The 23,245-nt window shown below is 45.0% G+C and overlaps 1 protein-coding gene and 1 pseudogene across 1 annotated transcript; one reads left to right on the top strand and one right to left on the bottom strand.

Annotated features, from left to right (window-relative positions):
• Window positions 1-14,989: 14,989 nt before the first annotated feature.
• LOC136472538 (uncharacterized) lies at window positions 14,990-16,030 on the bottom strand (annotated as a pseudogene).
• Window positions 16,031-19,807: 3,777 nt separating this feature from the next.
• On the top strand, window positions 19,808-20,449 carry LOC136469362 (uncharacterized). The gene has a single exon (XM_066467580.1). The coding sequence runs from the start codon at window positions 19,808-19,810 to the stop codon at window positions 20,447-20,449; it is 642 nt and encodes a 213-aa protein (XP_066323677.1).
• The last annotated feature ends 2,796 nt before the right edge of the window (window positions 20,450-23,245 follow it).

Here is a 23,245-nt window from a genome sequence, read left to right as displayed (position 1 = left end):
CAATCCACACATCCTCTCTAGTCTCGATCTTCTCCCTCTACCTCATCTCTTCCCCTTGTCTCCTAACAGTAGGTGTAGGCATGGGCAAGGCTATGCCTTGCTAGGCGCGGTTGCACCGGCGTGCATGGCCATGGGCATGGCCAACACTGGTGGGAGGGACCTCCCCGGTGGGCGCAGAACCCTAATGGTCATGCGTGGCGCTGAACCCTAATGGTCACGCGTGGTGCAGAACCAGCAGAACCTGGAGCGCGAATGCAGATGTGATACCATACCGAGGATGTCATAGCCATGCCTCGTCCAACACCAATCCCTTGGTAAGCTCATTTTCTCGTAAGCTCAATTTCCCCCAAGTCGCTTATTATTCCTTTCCCATTGATCGAGATATGTGGACTGACCTTCTTGCTGTGGAGAAACCCTTTGTGGTTTATTTATTCTAGATTATCTATATGGAAAGCGAAAAGGTAAAAGTAGGTGTAATGTGGTGAAGACTACACTGATGGAGTTTGACGAGTACAAGCCTAGCAGGTGGCAAAAGGTTAGTGGTAGGACAACATAATATGCTTGTCGCTTAGGTGTTTGTGCCATGGATCTCGCGCTCAGATCAAGGTATAAACTATGAAGAGAAATAGGGACAGGGGACAAGGGGGGGAGAGCGTGAGAAGAGTATGATAGATTGTGAGATGGAGTCCAGATAGAAGCATTCTCAAAAAGGAAGGTCATTGTGATATGAAGCATGTACATGCAATAGGATTTCTAGAAAGGAAGCATTGATTGTGTTATCATGCTTCTATTGTACCCATTAAAAAGGTCACCCTAGTTCCCACAAGTTGATCCTTACTTCTCTTATTTGAAACAAAAAGTATAAATGAAAATAGTAGGAAAAGACCAAAACTATTTATGTTTTTATATTTTTTCATGGAAACAAATTGAAAAATAACATTACAGAAATGAATATGACACAAGTATTGTAGGAATATTCAATATGGTCGGTATTGGTCAGTAGTAGACAAATTGTAGCCAAAAAATGGTTACAAAGCACCATGTCACCATACATAGGAGCGAGCACGACTCGCCAAGTAATTCATGCAACATCAAACCATATACATAGGTGATAGGTTTAAGGTCAACAAGTCAAAGTTGACATAAATTTAAAGCACACATAGGTTCAACATGGTGGAGGGCATCGTGGCAGAGCAACATTTAGAAGGGGTGGCGAGATGACGTGCGTCACAAGTCGTGATTGTTGTCTATGGAATAAAGTAGTGGGGAATTGGGATGGGGCAGCAAAGTTTGTAGGCATCAGGGCATGCATTTCGGCTTGAGTTGGCTAAAGGATGGAGTTGGTCTGTTTTGGCAAAGAAAATAACTTTTGCCAAAAAAAGGTTAATTCCTTAAACAGTTAGAAATGTTACATTTTTCTATTATTTCCATTAGTATTTTTATACAAAATGCAATAAAACCGCATAAATGAGCTCCGGTAAATAATATCGTCCATTTCCACTTTCATCCCCAAAAATAAGTAATTATTACATGATGCTTCTATTTCCCTACAAACCAATTAGCCAAACCAACATTCTAGTAGTAGGGCAAATGGGCAATCCCTATATCCATGAATACTGTAGAAGGAAACATATACACAGTGGTGAGGAACAAAGATTAGTGTTATGTTTTTTGTTTAGGGAGTATGAAACTATTTTGAAGTTTGTCGGAAGTTGTCTTTCATGTTGGAGAGAGATGTGGGATATAATATCCATTAGCTTGTACAGATTTGAAAATGCACTAGACAATCAACAGTGTGGTAAGTGTAAGTTCCCCATTATATGGAGAAGTTGGTCGCTCTACGTGACCAATAAAATTCTCTTTCACATAGTAATCATATGAGAAACGTGGGCAACAACACAAATCTAAGAGGTTGGACCCACTAGTACATAGATGAATTTTACTAACGGTAGAAATTAATCTTTAGTGGTAGTAGTTTCATCTGTCAATGTGAAAGGCCAATAGAAATGATGCATTTCCACTAGTAGTTATATATGCTAATAGGTGCATTTGTACTAGCAGTTGCGTTCTACCTGTGTAAAGCATTTTCTACTCAAGACATCTATGTTTTGTCCATGCTATGATTGTGAGAATGAAAAGCAATACTCAAGTTTATGGCAAGTCCATGCCCACCTGATCATCCGACGATTCATGGGTGATCTTTGAAAAAAAAAATAGATGAGAAGGTGTTGTTCGGGATTTACATCACTACTACAGATTGACTTATCACTATCATGACTTTCACTGCCGTAGCGATAGAAGCGATGGTATGATACCTCCACCATCGGTTGACCGATAGCGAGGCCTCCTAAGGAAGGAAACCAACACTTGAAACTACTACCACTGACGGGTTAACGGTAGATGCGGCAGTGGTATTGGGGTTGTATTTCCTCTGTCGCATGAAAAGTTGGGCCGACTGGGATACGCGTTTTGGCCGACGGTCCAAAACTAGCGTTTGGTCAACCGGCGGTAAAAATTCAACACGACTGTTGAATGCCCTCAACTTCTAAGGTCATCAAATCACAATTACTTCCACCGCCTGAAGCCAAAGAGCCGTACCCACTGCTCTACATATTCTTCAAGCCTGGTGCCCTCTGAAACCACCTCTCTTCTTCATCCATCATCCCCTTCTCTTCCAATCTGCAAAGAAACTGTCGGACAACCTCATCAAGTTTCCAAGCAGTCCGTCGTCTAGCAAGGATGACTTGCTAGCCCACCAGTCCTCCGATGACTGGAGGTCTCTGATTATAGTCCTCCATGGAGCTTCGAGAAGGAGGACCTAGAGGTGGAGGACGAGGATGGGGACGACGCCGATGCCGTCGCCGAAGACAACGACGACTCCGACTCCAACGACTCCGACTCTGACTCTGACTTCACCTCGCCTCCTCCCAAGCGAGCAAGGGGAGCGAGAGGATCATATGTTTAGATTAAAGTAGTTTATACGTAGTATAAGTAGCTTTAATAGTTTAGGTTAGTTATTATGCTTTCGGACGAGTACAATCATATACTCGTCCAAATTGTATCTATATGTTACATATATATAATGAATCAATGAAAAAACTTCTATTTGCATAGATTTGATCTCTTCAATGCCACCTTTTTTATATGAAATGCAAAGCAAGTTCTTTCCAATACTACTTCAAAAATGCCAGTGCACGGGTTTGATCTTTTGACGAATGTTTTTTTATTTTTCTGTATATTTGTGAATGAAAAGGAAAAAATGTCATGTACGTTTGCGATTGTTTCTAGGAAAATCTAAAAGCAGTTTAACTGCTAACAATCACCGTATTATAGCGTTGGATTAGTGTGGCAATGGTCGGCTTAATACGAACAATGTTTAACTTATCTCATGTCGTCCGTTCTCGCTACCGATCAATCGGGACCGTCCGTTTGGTAACAAACCTAGAAGCGCCCGGCCCATTCCCAACTCCCCTTGGGTCCTGTCGGTGCCTTGGCGGTGGTTCGACCAACTAAAAAACCCTAGTACGAAACCATTAGCATTCCCCACCCATTGTTGCTTCATCTTGATTCTCCCCACCCGTTACATCATCTTTATTTTGACCTGTCGCCTGTACTTGCCCTGCCTCGAGCACCTTGCATCGTCGTCGTAGACAACACCCTGTTTGCATTTGGTTCTAATTGGTTTTGGGTTCGGTATCAGTTTTGTTCATATTAAGAATTTCTTTATTGCAACAGATGTCTTACTTCGGAAGAAGCCATTTCAATGTGAGCAACCTTGCATTTTGTTGGCTAGGGGTGGCACCAGGACCCCAGATGATGTTGTTTGCTACTTGGGGATGGAGCATTCACCCGGACTGACTGTTGATTGTTGAAGCCGTTGTTCGTCACCTTCTCAGACCATAAAATTTGACAAGAATCATTCAAGACCCTATTTGTGGAGAGATTTTGTGCTTTGCAAGATTGGACGGGAAGTAGACATACTTTATAGATACAACTAGGTAGCATGCCCGTACGTTGCTATGGGACAACTAAACCTTTTGTACTAAAAACACACGGATCGCATAATAAGATAACAATACTGTTAAATTAAATACCGACGTCAAAGTGACATTTAATTCAAAAAGCAAAGTTCATGAAATTAACACAGTCATGGAGAGCGCGACGTCGCAGGCTCACAAACTCTACTGTATAGACTTTTTCGTGATACGGCTAAGATAATATTTTATATCGGCAGAAATAATTCTATGATATCCATTTCATTTATGCGCCAATAAATCTATGAATAAGTTCCACTGCATCTCCATATAATCTTGTACACACAGGTTCGAGTATATATGTAAATAGGTTTGTGCTCGTGCGTTGCTACGAGATAGCTAAACTTTTGTACTAAAAACACACGGATCGCACGATAAGATAACAATACTGTAGCAGTATATGACCGACGTTAAAGTGACATTTAATCCAAAAAGCTAAGTTCGTAAAATTTACATAGTCACAGAGAGCATGGCGTCATAGACTCACAAACTCTACTGCGTAGATCTTTTCGTGGTGCGGCTAAGATCATTTTTTATACCGGCAGAAAGAGATTTCCTATATCCATTTCTTTCGTGCGCCAACAAATCCACGAATAAGTTCCACCACATCTCCATACCATCCTGTACACGGCGCTGGCAAGCGAATTAGCCACAACTTATGTAATTAGTTTTATAATTAACTCATGTTTAGTCCTCCTAATTGATATCTAAAAATTCAATGTGACAGGGACTAAAGTTTAATCCTAGGATCCAAACACCCCCTAACTCTTGACTCCTGCTGGCTGCTCACTTGCACCACCATGCCTATGTGTCTGCACATATATACTCTAATGCCAGAACGTCTAAGATGGTCTTTAAGGTTGCCATTTGTGTATGATGTAGGATTGGGATGCTTTGCACTGATCCATGAGGATGTCCATGAGAGTCGAAATTTTTGATGCCATTATGATGTCTAAGCTTACCAATTAGACAGAGACGAACTTGATTATTAAAATATTTTCAACACTGCTTTCATATACTCCATCTGTCCCAAAATAGAATTTATTCTCGCTTCCCGAGAAGTCAACTTTTTTTTAACTTCGACCAATTATAATACATGTATTTTTTACATGCATGTGGCCTCAGGAGTCGACCAATTGATTGTAAAATATTGCACGTATTTTTTTCAAACCTAGTTAAAGTTGAGAAAGTTTGACCTGCACACATCCTATAACGACTTATATTTTGGGGCAGAGGAAGTATATGCTAATGGGAGTAGTCAACTTGAAGTCGTGATGAACACAACAATACTTTCATATTATATGCTAATTGGAGCATGAAGAAACGTAGGGGAATAGACCTATATACGAATGGTGGGAGTATTCGTTTAGGAAATTGCAGAAGGTTCACCAGTCTCACCATGTATAACCTACACGTCTTTTATTTGGCACCACTGATGTTCTCAAGGAGCAGCCACTTTTTAATTTCATGTCTGCATGCTGGAAACACTAAAATTAAGGGCCAGCCTCATTGAGTCATCTTGCTTGATCTTTGCCAATTGTTTCCTTCCATGCATGATTATTGTTTCCTTACATGCATGTGGCCTCAGATGATCGATTTGTTTCCTTCAAAGCAGGCGGGGATCGTAGGGATGGCAGTTTCTTTTTCTATCGCGCGGAGTATCGCATGGCCGGAAGGGAGGAGTCTTGCTTGATCTTTGCCAATTGTTTCCTTCCATGCATGATTATTGTTTTCTTCCATGCATGTGGCCTCAGGTGATAGATTTGTTTCCTTCAAAGAAGGCGGGGATCGCAGGGATGGCAGTTTTTTTTCTATCACGCGGGGTATCGCATGGCCGGAAGGGAGGAGCGACCCCAAAAAAAGTCACACAAAAAATAGTCTTATTTTTAGTCTTTTTAGTTGTAGGAGATGTGTCCGTGGATGGAGATGCTATCATCTTCGCTATGGTTCACTATCTCTGGCTTTCGAGACTGCATCAACCAATTGAGTACCTTAGCAACTGCCTACCCATCCGACATTTAGTCTTAGAATTTGTGAAACTTTTATGTTAATGAAGTTTATATGTACTGATGAAGCCTCTAGATTAGTATGTATGAGTACTTCATAATCGTTGAACTATTACTTCGGTTGAACTATTAATTGAATTAGTTGGTCTTGATTGTGGTCCACGTGTACACCTCTATGTAAGCACAGGGGATCCAAAATAGGCCTTCTTCTACAGGCGAATAGTACCCTAAACCGCCGGTGACACAACATTTCATCTTGGCAGGAGTGCGATGGTTTTCCAAGATGTTTTGGTGCCTTGGTGGGAGGCAAAAGCATAGACAATAAAAGACCTAGGCCGACCTCTTCACTTAGAGTGTGCAACACTTTGAACCTTGACTGCTCCACAGCTGCATCTAGCTCCAACTCCTCCCAGTGGTTGGCACCATCCTAGGGCACCATCATGAGAAGAACATCGGCTTCCAGTGGAGTAGGCTACAATGGGAGGGGGCCGCCCATCTCGTGCCATGTCGAGAACCACCCCTACGCATACCAGCCACCACTTTTGTGTGGTTGCGGCTTGAAGATGTCTCGGTGGATTTCGTTGAGTGATGGAAACCCAGGACGTCGGTACCACATATGTTGTAGGGCAAATAATGTAACTTGATTTCTTTCTTGTTCATTCTATTTTCGCAATGCAAATGCTGAAATCCGGTTGTACTTATGGTAATTTGGTTTTTCGTAGCCCGACTTAGATTGCGGGTTCTTTAAATGGCATGATCCCCCAAATGGAAAATTTCTGAGGACTTTGATTTTGGATTTATGTAACAAGATTTGGGAGCTGAAGGCGGAGGCCAATGTTACAACAAATGAAGAACATCTGCAGAAGGAGGAAGAGATTATGCCACAGATTGAAGAAATAGCCAGGGTTCCAACGAAGATGATGGAATATTTCGTACCTTTAAGAATGAAATGTGCTTCCTATTCTTCTTTCACCTATTTTGTACTTACCTTAGTTCTTGGCATGTTCGTTAGCAAGTTGCTTAGTTCACCATAGTATATTCAAGTATCAATTTATGATGTATCAAACTGAAATCTGTCACTTTTGTACAATTATTGTTAAACTAAATGCAAGGTGATTATCCAGGTGTTCAATTTATTGAAATGTAAATGCTAGTACATCCAAGAATCAATTGATGTGTTGGACTAAAATCTATCACTATTGTACAACTATTGTTGAACTAAATGCAAGGTGATCACTACTAGGAATATCCACTTCTATGACAAAAATTTTAATGACGAATCCAAAATTGTCATAAAAATCACTTTTTATGACGATAATTTCGGTTTCGTCATAGATCACCGTGACGAACCTCGAACCCCCTTGTCTATGATGAAATCGGGTATCGTCACAAAAAAACATCACAGAATAGCATAGGATTTCATCATAGATCACTCGCGCATCTGTTCCTACTCGTCTGTGATGATCTTATTTAGAACTGTGATGAACAGGGCTTTGTTATTGAATTAATTATTGGTCTGTGATGAACAATATTTGATCTGTAACGATGACACTTCATCATAGATCTCCACACAGTACCTTCTTCATCCAACGTGTACCTGTGGGACCTATAGTTACTCATCCATGATGCTTGCAGTTCATTATAAAAATCTCCGCTCGATCCTTTCTCCATGCGACGTGTACCTATGGAACCCTTCTCCATCCGACCTGTGGGACCTAAACTGTGGGGCCTGTCTCCATGTCAATTCGACCTATGGGATACGACGGCTTGTGTGTCACTTATGCTTGTGGACCCTTCTCCATCTGACTTGTGGGACCCAACGGCACCTTTCTCCATCTCCATCCTACCTGTGGGACCCGACGGTTTGCGTGTCACGTGTACTTGTGGGACCATCTGACCTTTGGGACCCGATGGCTTACATGTCATGTGTACCTGTGGGAACTTTCTCCATCTTTATCCGACCTATGGGACCAAATGGCTTGCGTGTTACTTGTTGCCGCCGGGGTTTAATAAATTCAAACTCAAACAATGAGACCTGGGAGTCAAGCCCAGGACCCAGAGCAAGGAATAGACCGTCTTCACCATTATGCTAGATGCCTATTTGTATTGACATGTCTTTGGAGTAGTATATGTTCTTTGTGTGGATAGGTTGCCTTATATATTGGATATGTCTCTATCCCTTGCAAGTGGAAACAAATCTGTGCCCGTTAGACTTGCGACGGTGGCGGCGGCGGTAATGGAGGATCCCTAGTGTGTTGTGGTGGCTCAGGCTTCCTTTTGGAGGCTAGGTGGTGGGTCTTCCTAGTGGAGCATGGTGGCATTGGCATCCATGTCCGTCGTGTGCCACAGTAGAGGCAACAGATCCGATCCGTAGGTCTCCTTTCTCGCTTTTTCCTGTTCGCTTCACTATTTTGGTCCTTGCTTGAACATGAGGTATACAAGAAACATTGTAGCATTTTAGATCTGGTTAGGCCAATGATGATGAAAAGAACTAGGAGGTGGCACTGGTTGGTTTTCTACCGCCGTGTGTCACTTGTAGATCTGTCTAGGCAAACAAACAGGCCCTTTGCTTCTGCCTTAAACTATTTTTTGTATCCAGTGCTTGCTTGATTCTACATTTCTGTTTCGTATGCTCCAGTGCCACCAGTGAGTCCTTATGGTATTTTGAACTTGTAACATATCTGAGGCCACATTTCTGTGCCAATGATGTCTACATGGTTGTTGGATGTATTAGGATGCAGCTCATATGTTTGCTTTATGTGTCTTCTCCTTGTTGACAACCAAGTTATCCATTTGGTTCCAAACAAGATGAAGACATCGAAAGCAAATCAATGCTTTGTGTCCATCATTCACATGACTGTGGCCACTAATTAATGTCTAAGTTACACATGTTGCTACCGATGCCAATGATGATCATTACCACTTGTTCACTGACATTCTACTTGTGATAACTGAGGTAGCCTGTTCAGGTTGTGCATATTTAAGATGAGTCATCCCTGCTATGTTGTGTTTGATGGCCATGAGCCAGGAGTTTGCTACAACTGGCCTGACTACCATAGACAAGTTTATAGGTTTCGTGGTACTTGTTATAAAAAGTACAACTCCTATCAAGAAGGAATTGCTACCTTGAAGTCAAGAACCAACTCAAATCCAGCCTTAGCTCATGATGATGACTTCTATCTTCAAAACCCAACAGCTGCTCCACCCTCTTCATCCTTCAAAACTATTGTAATTGTAGTCCTCTTAATCTTTGTCTATCTCCTGTGGAAGAAGCTCTAAGCTCGTGTACTGATTGTAAGTGTGATGGTTAGACTTGATTTAGTAGTCCTCTTAATCTTTGTCTATCTCCTATGGAAGAAGCTCTGAGTTTGTGTACTGATGGTAAGTGTGATGGTTAGACTTGATTTAGCTAGAATTGTAATGGTTATAGCTCCATTAACTGCTACTCTAGTTGGAGTTATATATATCTATGTGGCGCTACTCTAAATTTAGATGAGGTCGTACCATGAAAATTGTTAATGGTTGTTAAAGTTGCACTTTGGTATGAGTTGTGGACTTCACTGATGGATCTTTGTTTGATTATTTTCCTCCTCAGTGATCTCATTACTAAGCAAGCTCTCATCCTACTGCATGCACATGACAAAATGGAGGAGGCCCCCAACAAGAGGAACGCACTGGCCAGCCGATGATGTCTTTGTCGAGATCCTCTACCCCTCCCCACCAGCTCCTTGTTGTGCTGCAAATGTGTATGTCGCTCCTAGAGATGCCTCATCTCAGACAATCATAAGTTGATGCCCTAGACTATGGCCGGCTTCTTCTATAATGGAATCTACAGCCAAAGAAACTTCACCAGCATCACCGATGTTTACCCCTCCTTGTCCTTCTTGCCCTTCACCATGAACAATGTAGTTGTCTCATATTGTTGTCCGCTATGTCGTCTGCAATCCGGCAACCCAGGAGTTGAAGGTACTGCCGCCTAGAATCCATTCTGTTGGTGAGGCTCGATTGGGGTTTGATCCGATAGCCTCCTCGCACTTCCATGTGTTTGAATATATGGAGGAGGATGGTCAGTGCATGCGTGTGGACATCTACTCATCTAAAACTGTAGCATGGATCTTTAAGGAATTCAAAATGGGCGAGGAGGCTGAGTGGACATTGTCAAAATCAGCAACTGTGTTTCTTAACGGTTGTCTACACTATATTGGGTTCTATGAGGGTTACCAACATACACTTGATGTGGATATGGAGGGAATGACATGGAGGAAATTTTCTAACTAGCCACGTGATTTGTCACGCTCCATCCAACAAGCTCAGGGCCACTTGTGTCAATGTACTGTTGGTGGCCGCAATATGTCCAAGCTTTCAATCTAGATCCTTGAAGACTATAGTACTAATAATAAATGGACATTGAAGCATACTATCAGCCTGCGTAAGTTGTTTGGAAAGACTAAGAAACAAATGGGTTACTTTGATTTTGAGTCATGCTACACAACGGTTATAGTTCGCCCAGAATGGAATTTGGTTTTCTTTATTGGGGTTGGGGTGGAAAGAGCCGTCATCGCATATTGGATAGTAGAAAAGTTCATGTCATCCCTACACATTACATTCCGTATGGTAGATGTGACATCCTGCCAGAAATCATCGGTAGACCTTACTATCTTCTCTATGTTCCCTTGTTCTTAGAGTTGGAGTCATTAGCAAAGTAGCAAATAAAGCTGCATTTGATGTATCTCTCTATCATGACATGTTTAAATGGATCAATGTTGTTTGATTATCTATGGACATGATAATTTTCTATTGGATGGATGTTGTCATTATTTTGCAGCAACTTTAACTTGTTTGTAATGTAAGCTAAGGTCTGTGAAGTGTGTCAGATGCGTTTCAACACCAATGGCTTTTGCGTGTGCAGTAACATTTCAACACCAATGGCTCCTCTTTGTTCCCCAAAAAACACCAATGGCTCCTCTGTAGTAGTGATATATTAACCACCATGATCTCTTCTGCAACTCCGCTTGTTTTCCTTCCTTCCCCGAGCCCTCCCATTCCCACTGCAGATCTAAAATCGCCAGGAACATGTGGTTGCCTTCTCCAAACCAATTTCACTCTTAGCCACTGCCATGGTGAAGGACAAGCCTTCTACGAAGCGTGCATGGGAGGGGGATGACACCGTGCCCGTGGTAAAGGAGGATGACGCCATGCCCGTGGTGAAGGAGGATGATGTCGTGCCTGTGGTGAATCAAGATGAAGCTCCGAAGGATCCCTTTGGAGATAGAGATGATTGGCCATTGGCATCATGAGTAAGGCTTTCTTGAAGATCAAGCATGTGCTACAGAACATCGGTCTCGGCACCCTCAACCAGCCTCGGGAGGAAAAGGTGAGCAGTTACGTCTTCATTTTTCACCAACTCACCATTGTCCTGGAAGAACTGTTGGCCTACCTGAACAAGAATCACGCAGACAACGCGGAGTACATCCTCGCCTGCTACCGGAGCTAGTTAGATGGCATCGACACTAGTGTTGCGACACAGGGAATCAGCACTGCCCACAATACTGAGAAGCACTAACACAACCTGGTTCATGCCGATGCTGAGCAGGTGGCCAACTACATCACCCCTGATGAGCAAAAGGGCCTCATGGCTATAGAGGAGGTGGAGGACGATGTTGATACCAATGACAAGGACGAGGATGAGGACAGTGATATCGACGACAAGTAGAGGCGTAAATAAAGTTCCATTTGATGTATCTCACATTGCATTTGATGTATCTTCCTTATGTTGGGAGTACAAATGGAGTACATGTTGTTACTCTTTCCATATGTTGTTACTCTTCCTTATGTATCTTCCCTTGAATTTTATGTCAGACGCGTTCAAATGTATAGAGGTTTTGATTTGTGAAGTCTGATTTGCTTGTCTGTATTTATTTTTGTTGAACTTTGGACTAGGTGGGTTAAACTCCGTTGAGCGTGGTGTAGATCAGGTCCTTTGGTCAATTGGTAGCCGGTTTTTAGCCCCTGTTGGTTGGTTTTGCTTACAGGTTTCTTTTAGGTACTCTCTCTGATTTGTAGTTTGGTAAACATGTATAACGGAATTCATTCGATCAAGTCTCGCATCGATGTAATGCCTAACGGAGGAGCCACATAGCTATTCAAATTTTACAGCACACGTAAGAAAGTCCGAGCATTGTAAATCTGATCGGGCTGAACACATCGCACGTTATATTATATAGGGAAACCTATTTTGTACAAATACATTCATTGAATCCCTAAAGGAAACAAATAAAATTGAAACTAGTGACAAGTCTGGCCCGTTCAAATTTATGTTGCTCAGACTATCAGGCGAGCAAACGGTTTACAAGAAATAGGTAAATATTATTTCATCGAATATACTAGAGGGACATGGTTGGGGGGAAAGTTGTGATCGTTTGTTGTAGAGTACACATCCGTGGTATGGTAACTAGTTGCAATCTGTAAGCATGATTTCGGTTAGTGTCAATCGACAGAAGGGGAAAGCCACTCATGACTACTACTACTACTGATACAAATGTTGTGACCGAGTGCACTCCGTACGCAATAGTTTTATTCATAGCTCTATATTGTATAGTGTCTGACGAGATCAAATGTGCCACATTTGGACTTTTTTGCAAGCGTAGTAAAATATGAGAATGAAGTGAATGTGGTAGGAAAGCTGGACACAAGAAGTGAATCAAGAAAAAGAGCTTTTGACCACCATGACACGCTTGAGACTTGAATGCCTGGTGAGGTTGTGATAGGTCTTTTCTGTACTTATTTAACTCCAATCCAAGTAGTCATGGTAGTAAGGGGTAGACTGATTGCTACGACACTCTACTGTCCTATGAGATCAAATACGCAGCGGCCAGACTTTCTTGCGTTCATAGTAAAAGTCAACAGCTTTGGCTCCTCCATTCTACATTACATCGAGGCGAGACTTATTCAGATGAACTCCTCACTGCATCATTCTTTCAAGTTCAACAAATTTTATCCAAATCCCCATTAAGGAAATCCATCTTCACATCCATCTGATGTAATTCTAAATCGTAATGTGCCACTAACGCCATTATGATTCTAAAAGAATCCTTACAAGAGACTGGAGAAAATATCTCATTGTAATCTATTCCTTCTCTTTGTGTGAAGCCTTTCGCCACAAGTCATGCTTTAAATATTTCCACATTCCCTTTGGAGTCATATTTAGTTTGGTAGACCCATTTACAGCCTACTATCTTGGCTCCTTTAGAATTTTTTAAGTCCCAAACATCATTGGTGCTCATTGATCTTATTTCATCTTGCATGGCTTCAAGCCACTTCGACGAGTGAGCGCTTCTCATGGCTTCTTCAAATGAGGTGGGATCACCCTCCATTTGAAATTCTTCACTAATATAGACTTCGTAGTCATCAGGAATAGCTGATTTTCTAGCTCTTTGAGACCTTCTGGGGGCCTCATTAGTTGCCGCTTGTTCCATATGGGGCTATTGTTCCTCTTCCTCATGTGTGACAATGGGCTCTATAGGATCCTAAAGGATAGGTTCCTCATGTTCATTTATTGTTGCCACGGGAGAACTTACATAGGTGTTGTCACTACAGTGTCCTGCACTATTGGTGTAGCTGCAACAGGTAGCGAGAAAAATGGCTCCTGAACCATCAGAGTGGGCACGTATACTCGCTTCTCCTCAAAGTTAATTTCTCACGCTACCATGTTCCCCCTGACCATCTCATCCACCAAGAACATAGCATGTCTTGTTTCTACAAACTTCGTATGTCTGTCAGGACAATAGAAACGATAACCTTTTAACTTATCTGGATAGTCAATGAAAAGGCAACTGACTATCTTGGAGTCTAGCTTTCTAATGATTGGGTTAAATACTTTAGCCTCAACTGGATAGCCCCACACACGTAAATGGTTAAGTGAGGGTTCCCTTCCTGTCCACAATTCATATGGTGTTTTGGGCACCGACTTGCTTGGTACTCGATTGAGAATGTAAATGGCAGTTTTTAACGCCTCCATCCACAAACTTATCGGTAAAGTGGAGTAACTTATCAAACTTCTCACTAGATCCATTGATGTACGATTACGTCTTTCAGCTACTCCATTCTGCTGAGGCTCACCCGGTGTAGAGTACTGGGCGACTATGCCATTTTCCTATAAGAACTTTGCAAAAGGTTTAGGAACTTGGCCATATGGGGTATGTCGACCGTAGTACTCCCCCCACGGTCGGATCTTACTATCTTAATCTTAAAATTATGCTGATTTTCTACTTCATCCTTAAATATCTTAAATTTATCTAATGCTTCTGATCTTTCTTTAATTGGATAAATATAGCCATAACGAGAATAATCATCTATGAATGTTATAAATGAATCATAACCATCCACACTTTTCATAGGAAAAGGACTACAGATATCTGTGTGAATTATTTCCAAAATTCTTGTGCTTCGTTTGGCGTCTTTCTTTATTTTCTTAACATACTTTTCTTTAATGCAATCAATGCATTGTTCTAAGTCTGAAAATTCTAATAGCGGAAGAATTGATTTCTTAATCAGTCGTTCTATCCTCCCTTCAAAATATGGCCTGAACGACACTGCCATAATTTCGATGATACATCATGAATTCTCTTTCGCTTATTACTTACATTCATAGACGAGGAGGCATTCTCATTTTTAGTGCTCACAACATTCACATTCCCACAAGGTGATAACAAATAAAGCTCGTCTTGTCAGAAGGCAAGACCAACACACTTATGATTAAACATAATCTTGCATTGGCCATTACCAAAATGGCAATCAAATTCATCATCATCTATACGTGAAACACTTATTAAGTTTCTACACAAATAGGGCACATAAAGGACATCTGTAAGCTTAAGCATAAAGCCATCATTTAATTCTAATGGGAGTTCTCCAATGGCTTCAACTTTAGCTTTGACTCCATTTGCTACCTTAATGTGTCTTTCTCCTCTTTGTAGGGTCCTCCTCATATGGAATCCATGTAATGAATTTGCAACATAAATAGTTGCACCTGAATCAATCCACCAAGTAGATTTTATATAACTTAAATACAAGGACTCATCTATAAATGAAATAATATCCTCACCTTTTCTCATCAGGTGCTTCAGGAACTCTGGACAATCCTTCTGGTAGTGTCCCTTCTTCTTGCACCATTTGCAGGTATCCTTGTCTACTTTAACATTGTTGAATTTCTGATGGTGATCATTCTATGGGGCCTTTCCTTGTGACTTAGAAGGGGAGCTACTATCCCACTGAGGTTTCCCTTGTGGTTTACCATTCTTAAAGTTTTTTTCTTTTATTTTCCTTCACATGGTTGACAGAGTCACCATGTGAGCTCTTAAGCCTCTCCTCTTCTTGCACACACATGGCAATGAGCTTCTCAATGTCCCACTTATCTGGTTGTAAGTTGTAATTAACAACAAAGGTCTCATACTCTTTGGGCAAAGATGCAAAAATCAAATGAACTAGTAACTCATCCTTGAGCCCCATGTCCATTGGTTTGAGCTTGGATGTCGTGTTGCTCATCTTCAATATGTGCTCTCTAATCCCTCCACCAGTGTATTTCTCATTAACTAACTTCTTAATAAGAGTGCTTGCATAAGCCTTTGAAGAGCCAGTAAACTGACTCTCCATCTTCTTGAGATACTCAGTGGCGGTGGTATATTCTGGAATTGATCCCCTTATTGGATCCTCAATGGAGCCCTTAATCACCATCAAGCACTTGTAGTTTGAACTATCCCACTTTGCACGATCAAGGTCGTACTTCATTCTTATTGTTGCATGGTCACACTCCTGAGTAGCGAAAGCTTCATCAGTCTTATTTTCTGCCCTCACCGGGTCCACAGGTTCAGTGGGACAGGGAGAGGTTAGCGCTAGATCATTGTCAGACAGCGCAAGTGCTATCTCAAGCTTCTCTCGCCATACGTTATAGTTGCTTCCATTTAGAGGCGGAATGGACGAGATAAACATCATTGGGTTGTATCCTGAAAACAAAATCAGAGAAAATGAAAAACCTTTTACATAATAATTGTATGCCTTAATTTAACGTTGGTCAAAATTAAAACATACAATGTGCTTCTACATCAACTCTACATCACCATTGGGCAGAAATAGAATTAATGCATAAAACTCAAGAATAAACTTATAATATTGTTATCACCAACGTTGGTCCGAAAAATAATAATACCATGATTTAAAAGAAAATTATAACTACTCTTCAAAATTAAATACTCCCATTGGTTTGAATTAAATTAGAAGATCATGAACTTCATCTTCGCGGCGGAAACATGAAAATAATCTTAAAATAATATTGTTCAGAAGCATTTATGAGTACTTATCTATTCTCTAAATAAATTTTGCCATTAGTTTAAATTTGAGCAAAGATTGAAACAAAATTCATAAAAAAACTTCTGAAAATAATGAAACAAAAATACAGGATCTCCCGTTCATTTGGCCTGGTCGGAACTAGTGGCCCGCGGCCCAACTCTCGAAAATGGCCCGTGGCCTAGCCGCGCGCGCTGCGCTCCCCCCGTGCCCAGGCCACATCCTGGGCCTAGGCCAGGAAAGTGATCTCCCGCCTAGGCCAAAAGGTGGCCCGGCCATCCCTGGACGTCCATCTGGATCGGACGGCTCACCTTTGATTTTGGCGGATCAAAAACCAGCGAGCTAGCCGGCCTCCCCCAAACCCTAGGTCATTTATCTCCCTCCCCTTTCTCTCTCTTCACCGTGTGGCAGCTGGAGGAGGAGTGCGGTGCTACCGCAGGTCCCCTCGCCGGTGCGCGCGTTCACCTAAGGGTGAGCACGCTGCCGTCGAGCGGCCTTTGCGGCGGTGCTCTGAGCCTGAGCCCGCACGCCGGTGATGTGGTGGTCTACGGTGGCTCGGCTCGTTCTCCCACGAGACTGCGGGGCTTCTTCCCATGCGACGGCGGTGGTGACGGCGGTGGAGGAGCCCTGGTGAGTCCCCCTCCTCCGTCGACTGTTCTTTAGGGTTAGGGTTTTGGATCTTGAAAATGAATTCATCTTCTTCTATTTTCTTCCTCGAACTAGATCTACGCGCTAGTGTAGGCAACTGATACCAATGTTAGAATTCTAGGATCATCTAGGTGTAGATCAGTGGGTGGTTTCTCTTCTATTCAGGATAAACGAGTACATCGTCCTAGAGAGAGAACTAGAGGGAGAGAGAGGGATGTAGAGAGATAGACCATCGGGCTAGGTGGAGGAGGTGGCCATGGCGATGGTGTCCGGTGATGGTGGCGTCCCAACGGTGAAGTCCAATGACAACGAGCCGATGTCGAGGACGGTGGCGGCGTAGACCAGTGGCGGTGGCGCTTCCCGTCGCTATCAGCGCTCCCCTCTAGATCGGTTTAGGGTTGTAGGTGGGGTTCTTTGGGCGGCGGCGAACCTCATACCTTGAGCTCCCGGCCCCCACCTCCTCTTTATAGTGTTGCGCGATTGAGCCCAGCAGCCATGTGTGCAGCTGGGCGCCCCCGATCAGGGCGCGAGTCAGGGTCCGACTCGGTCGTTAGACCGAGCCGGTGGAGATCAATCTAACATCAGAATTAATAGGACTGTTGTGCAACAACTGGGGACGATATATCGTGCCATCAAAAGAATTTCAGCATCCAACGGTCCAACTTCAAATGTTGTTCTTAGAGAATTGTTTAATCTGAGAGAAGTACATCAATTTTAGATAGCACATAATAGTGGACATAATGCAGATGCTCTTAGAGATGTTGGGGACAATCTAGACAAGAGCCTACAAGATACATACCTGGTATGGTCTATACCACTTGTACTGGATCCACGATATAAACTCCAATTTATTGAGTTCAACTTCAAAAGAGTATTCAGTAAAAAGGCAGCTGCATACCACATCTCTGAGGTAACAAGCATGATCAATAAGCTGTATACCGATTATGCTGAATATGATGGAGGAATCAATGGTACAGATGTTCCCACAGTGATGGCTGAAGGTAGCATTGATGTACTAGAACAAGCATGGTACAAGCACCGCCGCACACAGCAGGGTGGTAATGGCTAAGGAATTGTCTTCGAGAATCAGATGGAGCTTCTTGCATGCAAGTTTTAGGCAGAGGTGTTCCAGGTGCCGGAAGAAAATGGTTGGAAGTCGGTTTGGTGAGTTAGAAGATGCACATCGGTTTCTTTTGGAGGCCAAGTCGTTATGGCCTCTTGTTGTACCCCTAGAATGTGAGTAGTCCGTTTAGTTCTTTCCATCCATATTGATAGTCTGTCAATCCTGGGAAGCTGTTTGCGCTGCTTGCGCATGTAATTCTCTCCTCTCCTTATATATGCCGGCTATGTTCTGGATCTTTCAAGAAAAACACCTGAAGTCACCACCGGTTATTCAGAAGCTGAGAGTCAACTTGATCGTTACCTTAAAGATGACCTTGCCACTGAGACAGAAGGTTCTGATATTCTCGGCTGGTGGAAGGGTCACAGTAAAGACTACCCAACAGTGTCTCGGATGGCAAGGGATGCTTTGGCCATGCCCACATGCAGCCAGCTTTCTTCCGAGCAGATGGCCCATGTCAAGAGCATCATTCGAGGCTTCTCCAAGAAAGAGTATAAACTTCAAGGAGGTCTGATGTAATAAAGCAGCAGCTCATGTAAAGGGCGAGCCTCTTGGCAAACTTTCCCACTTTAATACTTTCAACCTTTGTGCAGCCCATCATCATTTATGTTGTTGTATGCCAAAATGTTTTTTTGTTGTACTCGCAAACAGAGATGTTATAATTGTTGCAATGACTGTATGTAAGAATGTATGATCAAGCATTAGTGATGAAACATACTGATGTAAGAAATGTGTGCTACTCTTTGTTAGAGTGTAAACCAGCCCGTGGGCCTGCCGACCCAGGCTCCCCACAGTGCCAATATGTATTTATTCACTGAGTAATACATCAAGTATTCCCCAATTCATACGTTCTCATGGTGTTATCGAGATGGTTCGCTCCTGCGACCTCTCCCCGCTTCCGCAAACCCTAATCGTGCCGCCGCCGATGCCCACGTTCACTGGCAATCTACCAAGCCGTCGCAGAGCTCGACCTGCTCGCCGGTCCTTCCTATCCTTGCACCGTCACAGACACGTTCGCCGGCCCGACTACTTCCTCCGTGCGATCCGCGCCTCGCCACCTAAGCCGACGCCGTTGTTTCGCTTCGCCATGCGCGATCCGCGTCGAGCACACGCTACCCGCGATCCGCCACTGACTCGCGTTACCACCGCTGCCTCGCACTACGCAACCCACATACGTGATCCGCCGCTACCCACGCGCCGCCGCAGAGCCTCCGCTCACCGGTTCATCCCTTCCTGGCATTGCCGATCGCTCCCCGTGCCGCCAGGATCCCGCTGCCACGGCTGAAACCGAGGCCAAACGCCAGGCGCGGGAGCAGCGCAAGGAGTGCGAGCGTGCTACCGAGGAGGCTTGTCTTCGTTAGGCCACCGCCGATCGCGCCGCCGCCCTCGACGCCTACGAAGCCAAGCATGCCGTTGTCCACGCCCATGCCATTGCCGTCGGCAACATCAAGGTCCTCGTGACTCTCGTGCTGTATCGTGGCGCCAACAACTACAATCGATAGCGCGCCCTCTTTCTCGTCGTCTTGGGAAAGTATGCCCTAACTGATCACGTTCTCGACAATGTGGTCAATGACGATCGCTCGGCGTGGGTGCAGATGGACTGCACCGTCCTCACATGGATCTATAGCACCATCCACGCCGACCTCCAGTAGTCGGTGATGCTGCGCAGGCCTAACACGCGCGGTGCCTGGACCTACCTCGAACACGAGTTCCTTAGCCAGCGTGAATCGCACGCCCTACTGCTCTTCGCTGCGTTCCGCACGGCCATGCAGGGGGCATCCATGATCACCGACTTCTGCCGCCGTCTAGAGACAATGGCCGCTACCCTCACCGAGTTCGGTGATCCCATCGGCGACCGTACACTCGTCCTCATGCTGTTTCACGGCCTCAGCGGCAAGTTTCGGCCCACGGTGTCCAACTTGAAGATGTGTCAGCCCTTCCCCACCATTGAGGAGGCGCGCACGCTGCTCCTGCTCAAGGAGATCAACCTCGACGACATCACCGCCGAGTCCAATGCCCCACCCGTAGCACCCTCCGCCTTTGTTGCTGCCCCGAACGCCACCCCACGAACCTCTACCGGTGGTGGCCATTCGGGTGGCACCTACACTGGGCAGGGCAGCCAGCCTTCCCAACGTTTCGGCCACCGCCATGGCAAAGGTGGCAAGCAGCAGCAGCAGCAGAATGGCTCTAACACCGGGGGTCCTCGTCCGCCGGTGCCCTTCTCTGACCCGTGGGCGGGCACGGTACAGTTTTGGCTGCACCCGTACGGGGCCCAGGGCTGCATCAGTGGCCTCCACTAGCTACGCTCGCCGTACTGCCCCAGCAGCAGCAGCACTCGGTGCCTCAGCAGCCATACTTCTACTCTTGACTGCCGCCGTCGCCTTACGGCGTCAGCGCCCCTCCTAGTTTTGGCTATGGGGGCGTCCCGCCCGTTCCCTATGCCGCACCCCCACCACAGCAGCAGCAGTAGCAGAACTCCCCCTGGACACCGATGCACGGGGGGTCCTGGGATATGCTGTCGCTCGTCAGCAACTTCAGCACCATGTCGTTGAACCCACCGCTGATAGAGTGGTATGCTGACTCCGGAGCCGGCTCTCACATGGTCAACACCGCCAGTATTCTATCCTCCTCTCACCCTCCCCCGTCATCTGGTCCTTCATCTATCATTGTCGGTAACGGAGCGATGCTTCCCATCACATCTGTTGGGTCAAACTCGTTTTCCACCACACGACATCCGCTTTTTCTTTCTAATGTTTTGGTCTCTCCTCACATTATTAAGAACTTGATTTATGTCCGTCGTTTCACCACTGATAATAATTGTTCCATCGAGTTTGACCCATTTGGCCTTTCTATGAAGGACCTACAGACTCGGAGCGTGATCGCCAGGTGCAATAGCACGGGCAACCTCTACATGTTCTTCCCACCGGCACCAACCAGCACTCTAGCCCTCACTGCCGCTGCCACCTCTACCACCCTCTAGCATCGCCGCCTTGGTCACATCGGTCATGAGGCTCTGTCCAAGCTCATTAGTTCCAATGCTATATCATGTAATAAGTGCCAAACAGATCATATTTGTCATGCCTGTCAATTAGGTCGCCATGTGCGTCTCTTCTTTAGCATGTCAAACTCTCGTGCGCTTCGTCCTTTTGATTTAATACATTGTGATCTTTGGACATTTCCAATTGTTAATGTGTCTGGCTACAAATATTATCTTATTATTCTTGATGATTGCACTCACTACACCTGGACTTTTCCTCTCCGCCTCAAATCCGACACCTTTGGCGTCCTGTCTCACTTTTTTGTACGCACGCACGCAGTTCGACTCCCCTATCAAGGTAGTTCCGTGCGACAACGGCCGCGAGTTTGACCACTTCTTGGCCCGCATGTTCTTCCTCACCCACGGTGTAGTCCTCCGAATGTCGTGCCCATACACTTCCCAGCGGAACGAACGCGTCGAGCGCACCCTTCGCACCGTCAATAACATCGTGCGCTCGCTTCTGTTTCAGGCCAGTCTCCCTCCGGTTTATTGGGCTAACTCCCTTCACACCGCCACATACCTCCTTAATCGTCACCCCACCAAAACCATTGATGGTCGTACTCCCTTCTTCGCCCTTTATGGCACCCAGCCCTCCTACACTCATCTTTGGGTCTTCGGTTGCGCGTGCTACCCTAACCTCTCCTCCACCGCTCCACATAAACTCTCACCTCGCTCCACCTTGTGTGTTTTTCTAGGGTATTGCTCTGATCACAAAGGGTATAGGTGCCTCGATCTCCATTCTAATTGCATCATCATCTCCCGACATGTTGTGTTCGACGAGGCCCTGTTTTCCTTTTATGAGATGTCCACATCTCCTCAGGACCCTACATCACTCGATTTTTTGAGCGACGATGATGATGTTTCCTCTTTGCCCATTGGGCCAAGAGCTGTGGCTGTAGGTACTCGACTCCCCGGTGGCACGGACGCTGCCCCTGGTACTCCTGGCACCGTCCGTGCCCCCACCGGCTCGGTGCCGCATGCCCCCAGTCCCTCGGCTGCCTCCCAGCCCGGGCCATCGACGTCACCACCTGGTGCCGCTACCCCTGCGAACTCCTCGTCCTAGGTTGCTGCCAGCGGCGCCAGGAGGTCCACTGGCTGGACGACCACCATGGCGCCACAAGACATTGTTCCCATCACGAATGCACACAGCATGCACACCCGTGGCAAATCCGGCTTTGGTCAGCCCATGGACCGCCTCAACCTCCACGCAGCGGTCCTCTCTCCGATGCCAACGTCCATTCACACTGCCCTGTCCAACCTAGCTTGGCGCCTCGCCATGCAAGCTAAGTTCGATGCACTATAGGCTAATAACACCTGGACTCTAGTTCCTCGCCCGTCTGGTGTTAATGTTGTTATAGGGAAATGGATTTTTCGTCACAAGTTCCTGTCTGATGGCTCTCTTGACTGCTACAAGGCTCGGTGGGTCCTTTGCGGTTTCACACAGCGTCCAGGAGTTGATTATGATGAGACTTTCAGCCCCGTCATCAAGCCTGCAACTATTCGGGTGGTTCTGACTTTGGCACTATCTTGTTCCTGGCCTATTCATCAGCTTGATGTGAAGACCACCTTTCTTCATGGGACTTTGACAGAGACCATTTATTGTGCTCAGTCGACTGGATTTGTTGACTCCTCCAGACCTGACTATGTCTGCCGCCTGAACAAATCTCTCTATGGATTGAAGCAAGCACCTCGCGCCTAGCACAGCCGCTTTGCCAGTCACATAACCTCACTTGGTTTTGTTGAAGCTAAGTGTGATACTTCATTGTTCATCTACTGCCAAGGTGCTGATATGGCTCTCCTGCTTCTCTATGTTGATGATATTGTTCTCACGGCCTCGTCTGCGAGTCTTCTTCAGCGCATTATTTCAGCACTTCGCCGAGAATTCTCTATGACAGACATGGGGCCTCTGCATCATTTTTTGGATGTTACTATTGAGCGCAGAGATGACAGCTTATTTCTTTCTCGGTGATAGTATATCCTGGATATTCTGGACCGTGCTAGTATGCGTGAATGCAAGCCTTGCAGCACCCTTGTGGATACTCACTCCAAGCTCTCTGCT

The sequence above is a fragment of the Miscanthus floridulus genome, chromosome 8, assembly GCF_019320115.1.
Source record: "Miscanthus floridulus cultivar M001 chromosome 8, ASM1932011v1, whole genome shotgun sequence".
NCBI lineage: Eukaryota > Viridiplantae > Streptophyta > Magnoliopsida > Poales > Poaceae > Miscanthus > Miscanthus floridulus.
The sequence above is the reverse complement of the archived record's forward strand: the minus strand, read 5'-3'. Positions and strand labels throughout refer to the sequence as shown.

What these genes read in the sequence shown, in the direction of transcription:
- LOC136469362 (XM_066467580.1), top strand. Translation starts at nt 19,808, where the DNA reads ATGCTGCGCAGGCCTAACACGCGCGGTGCCTGGACCTACCTCGAACAC.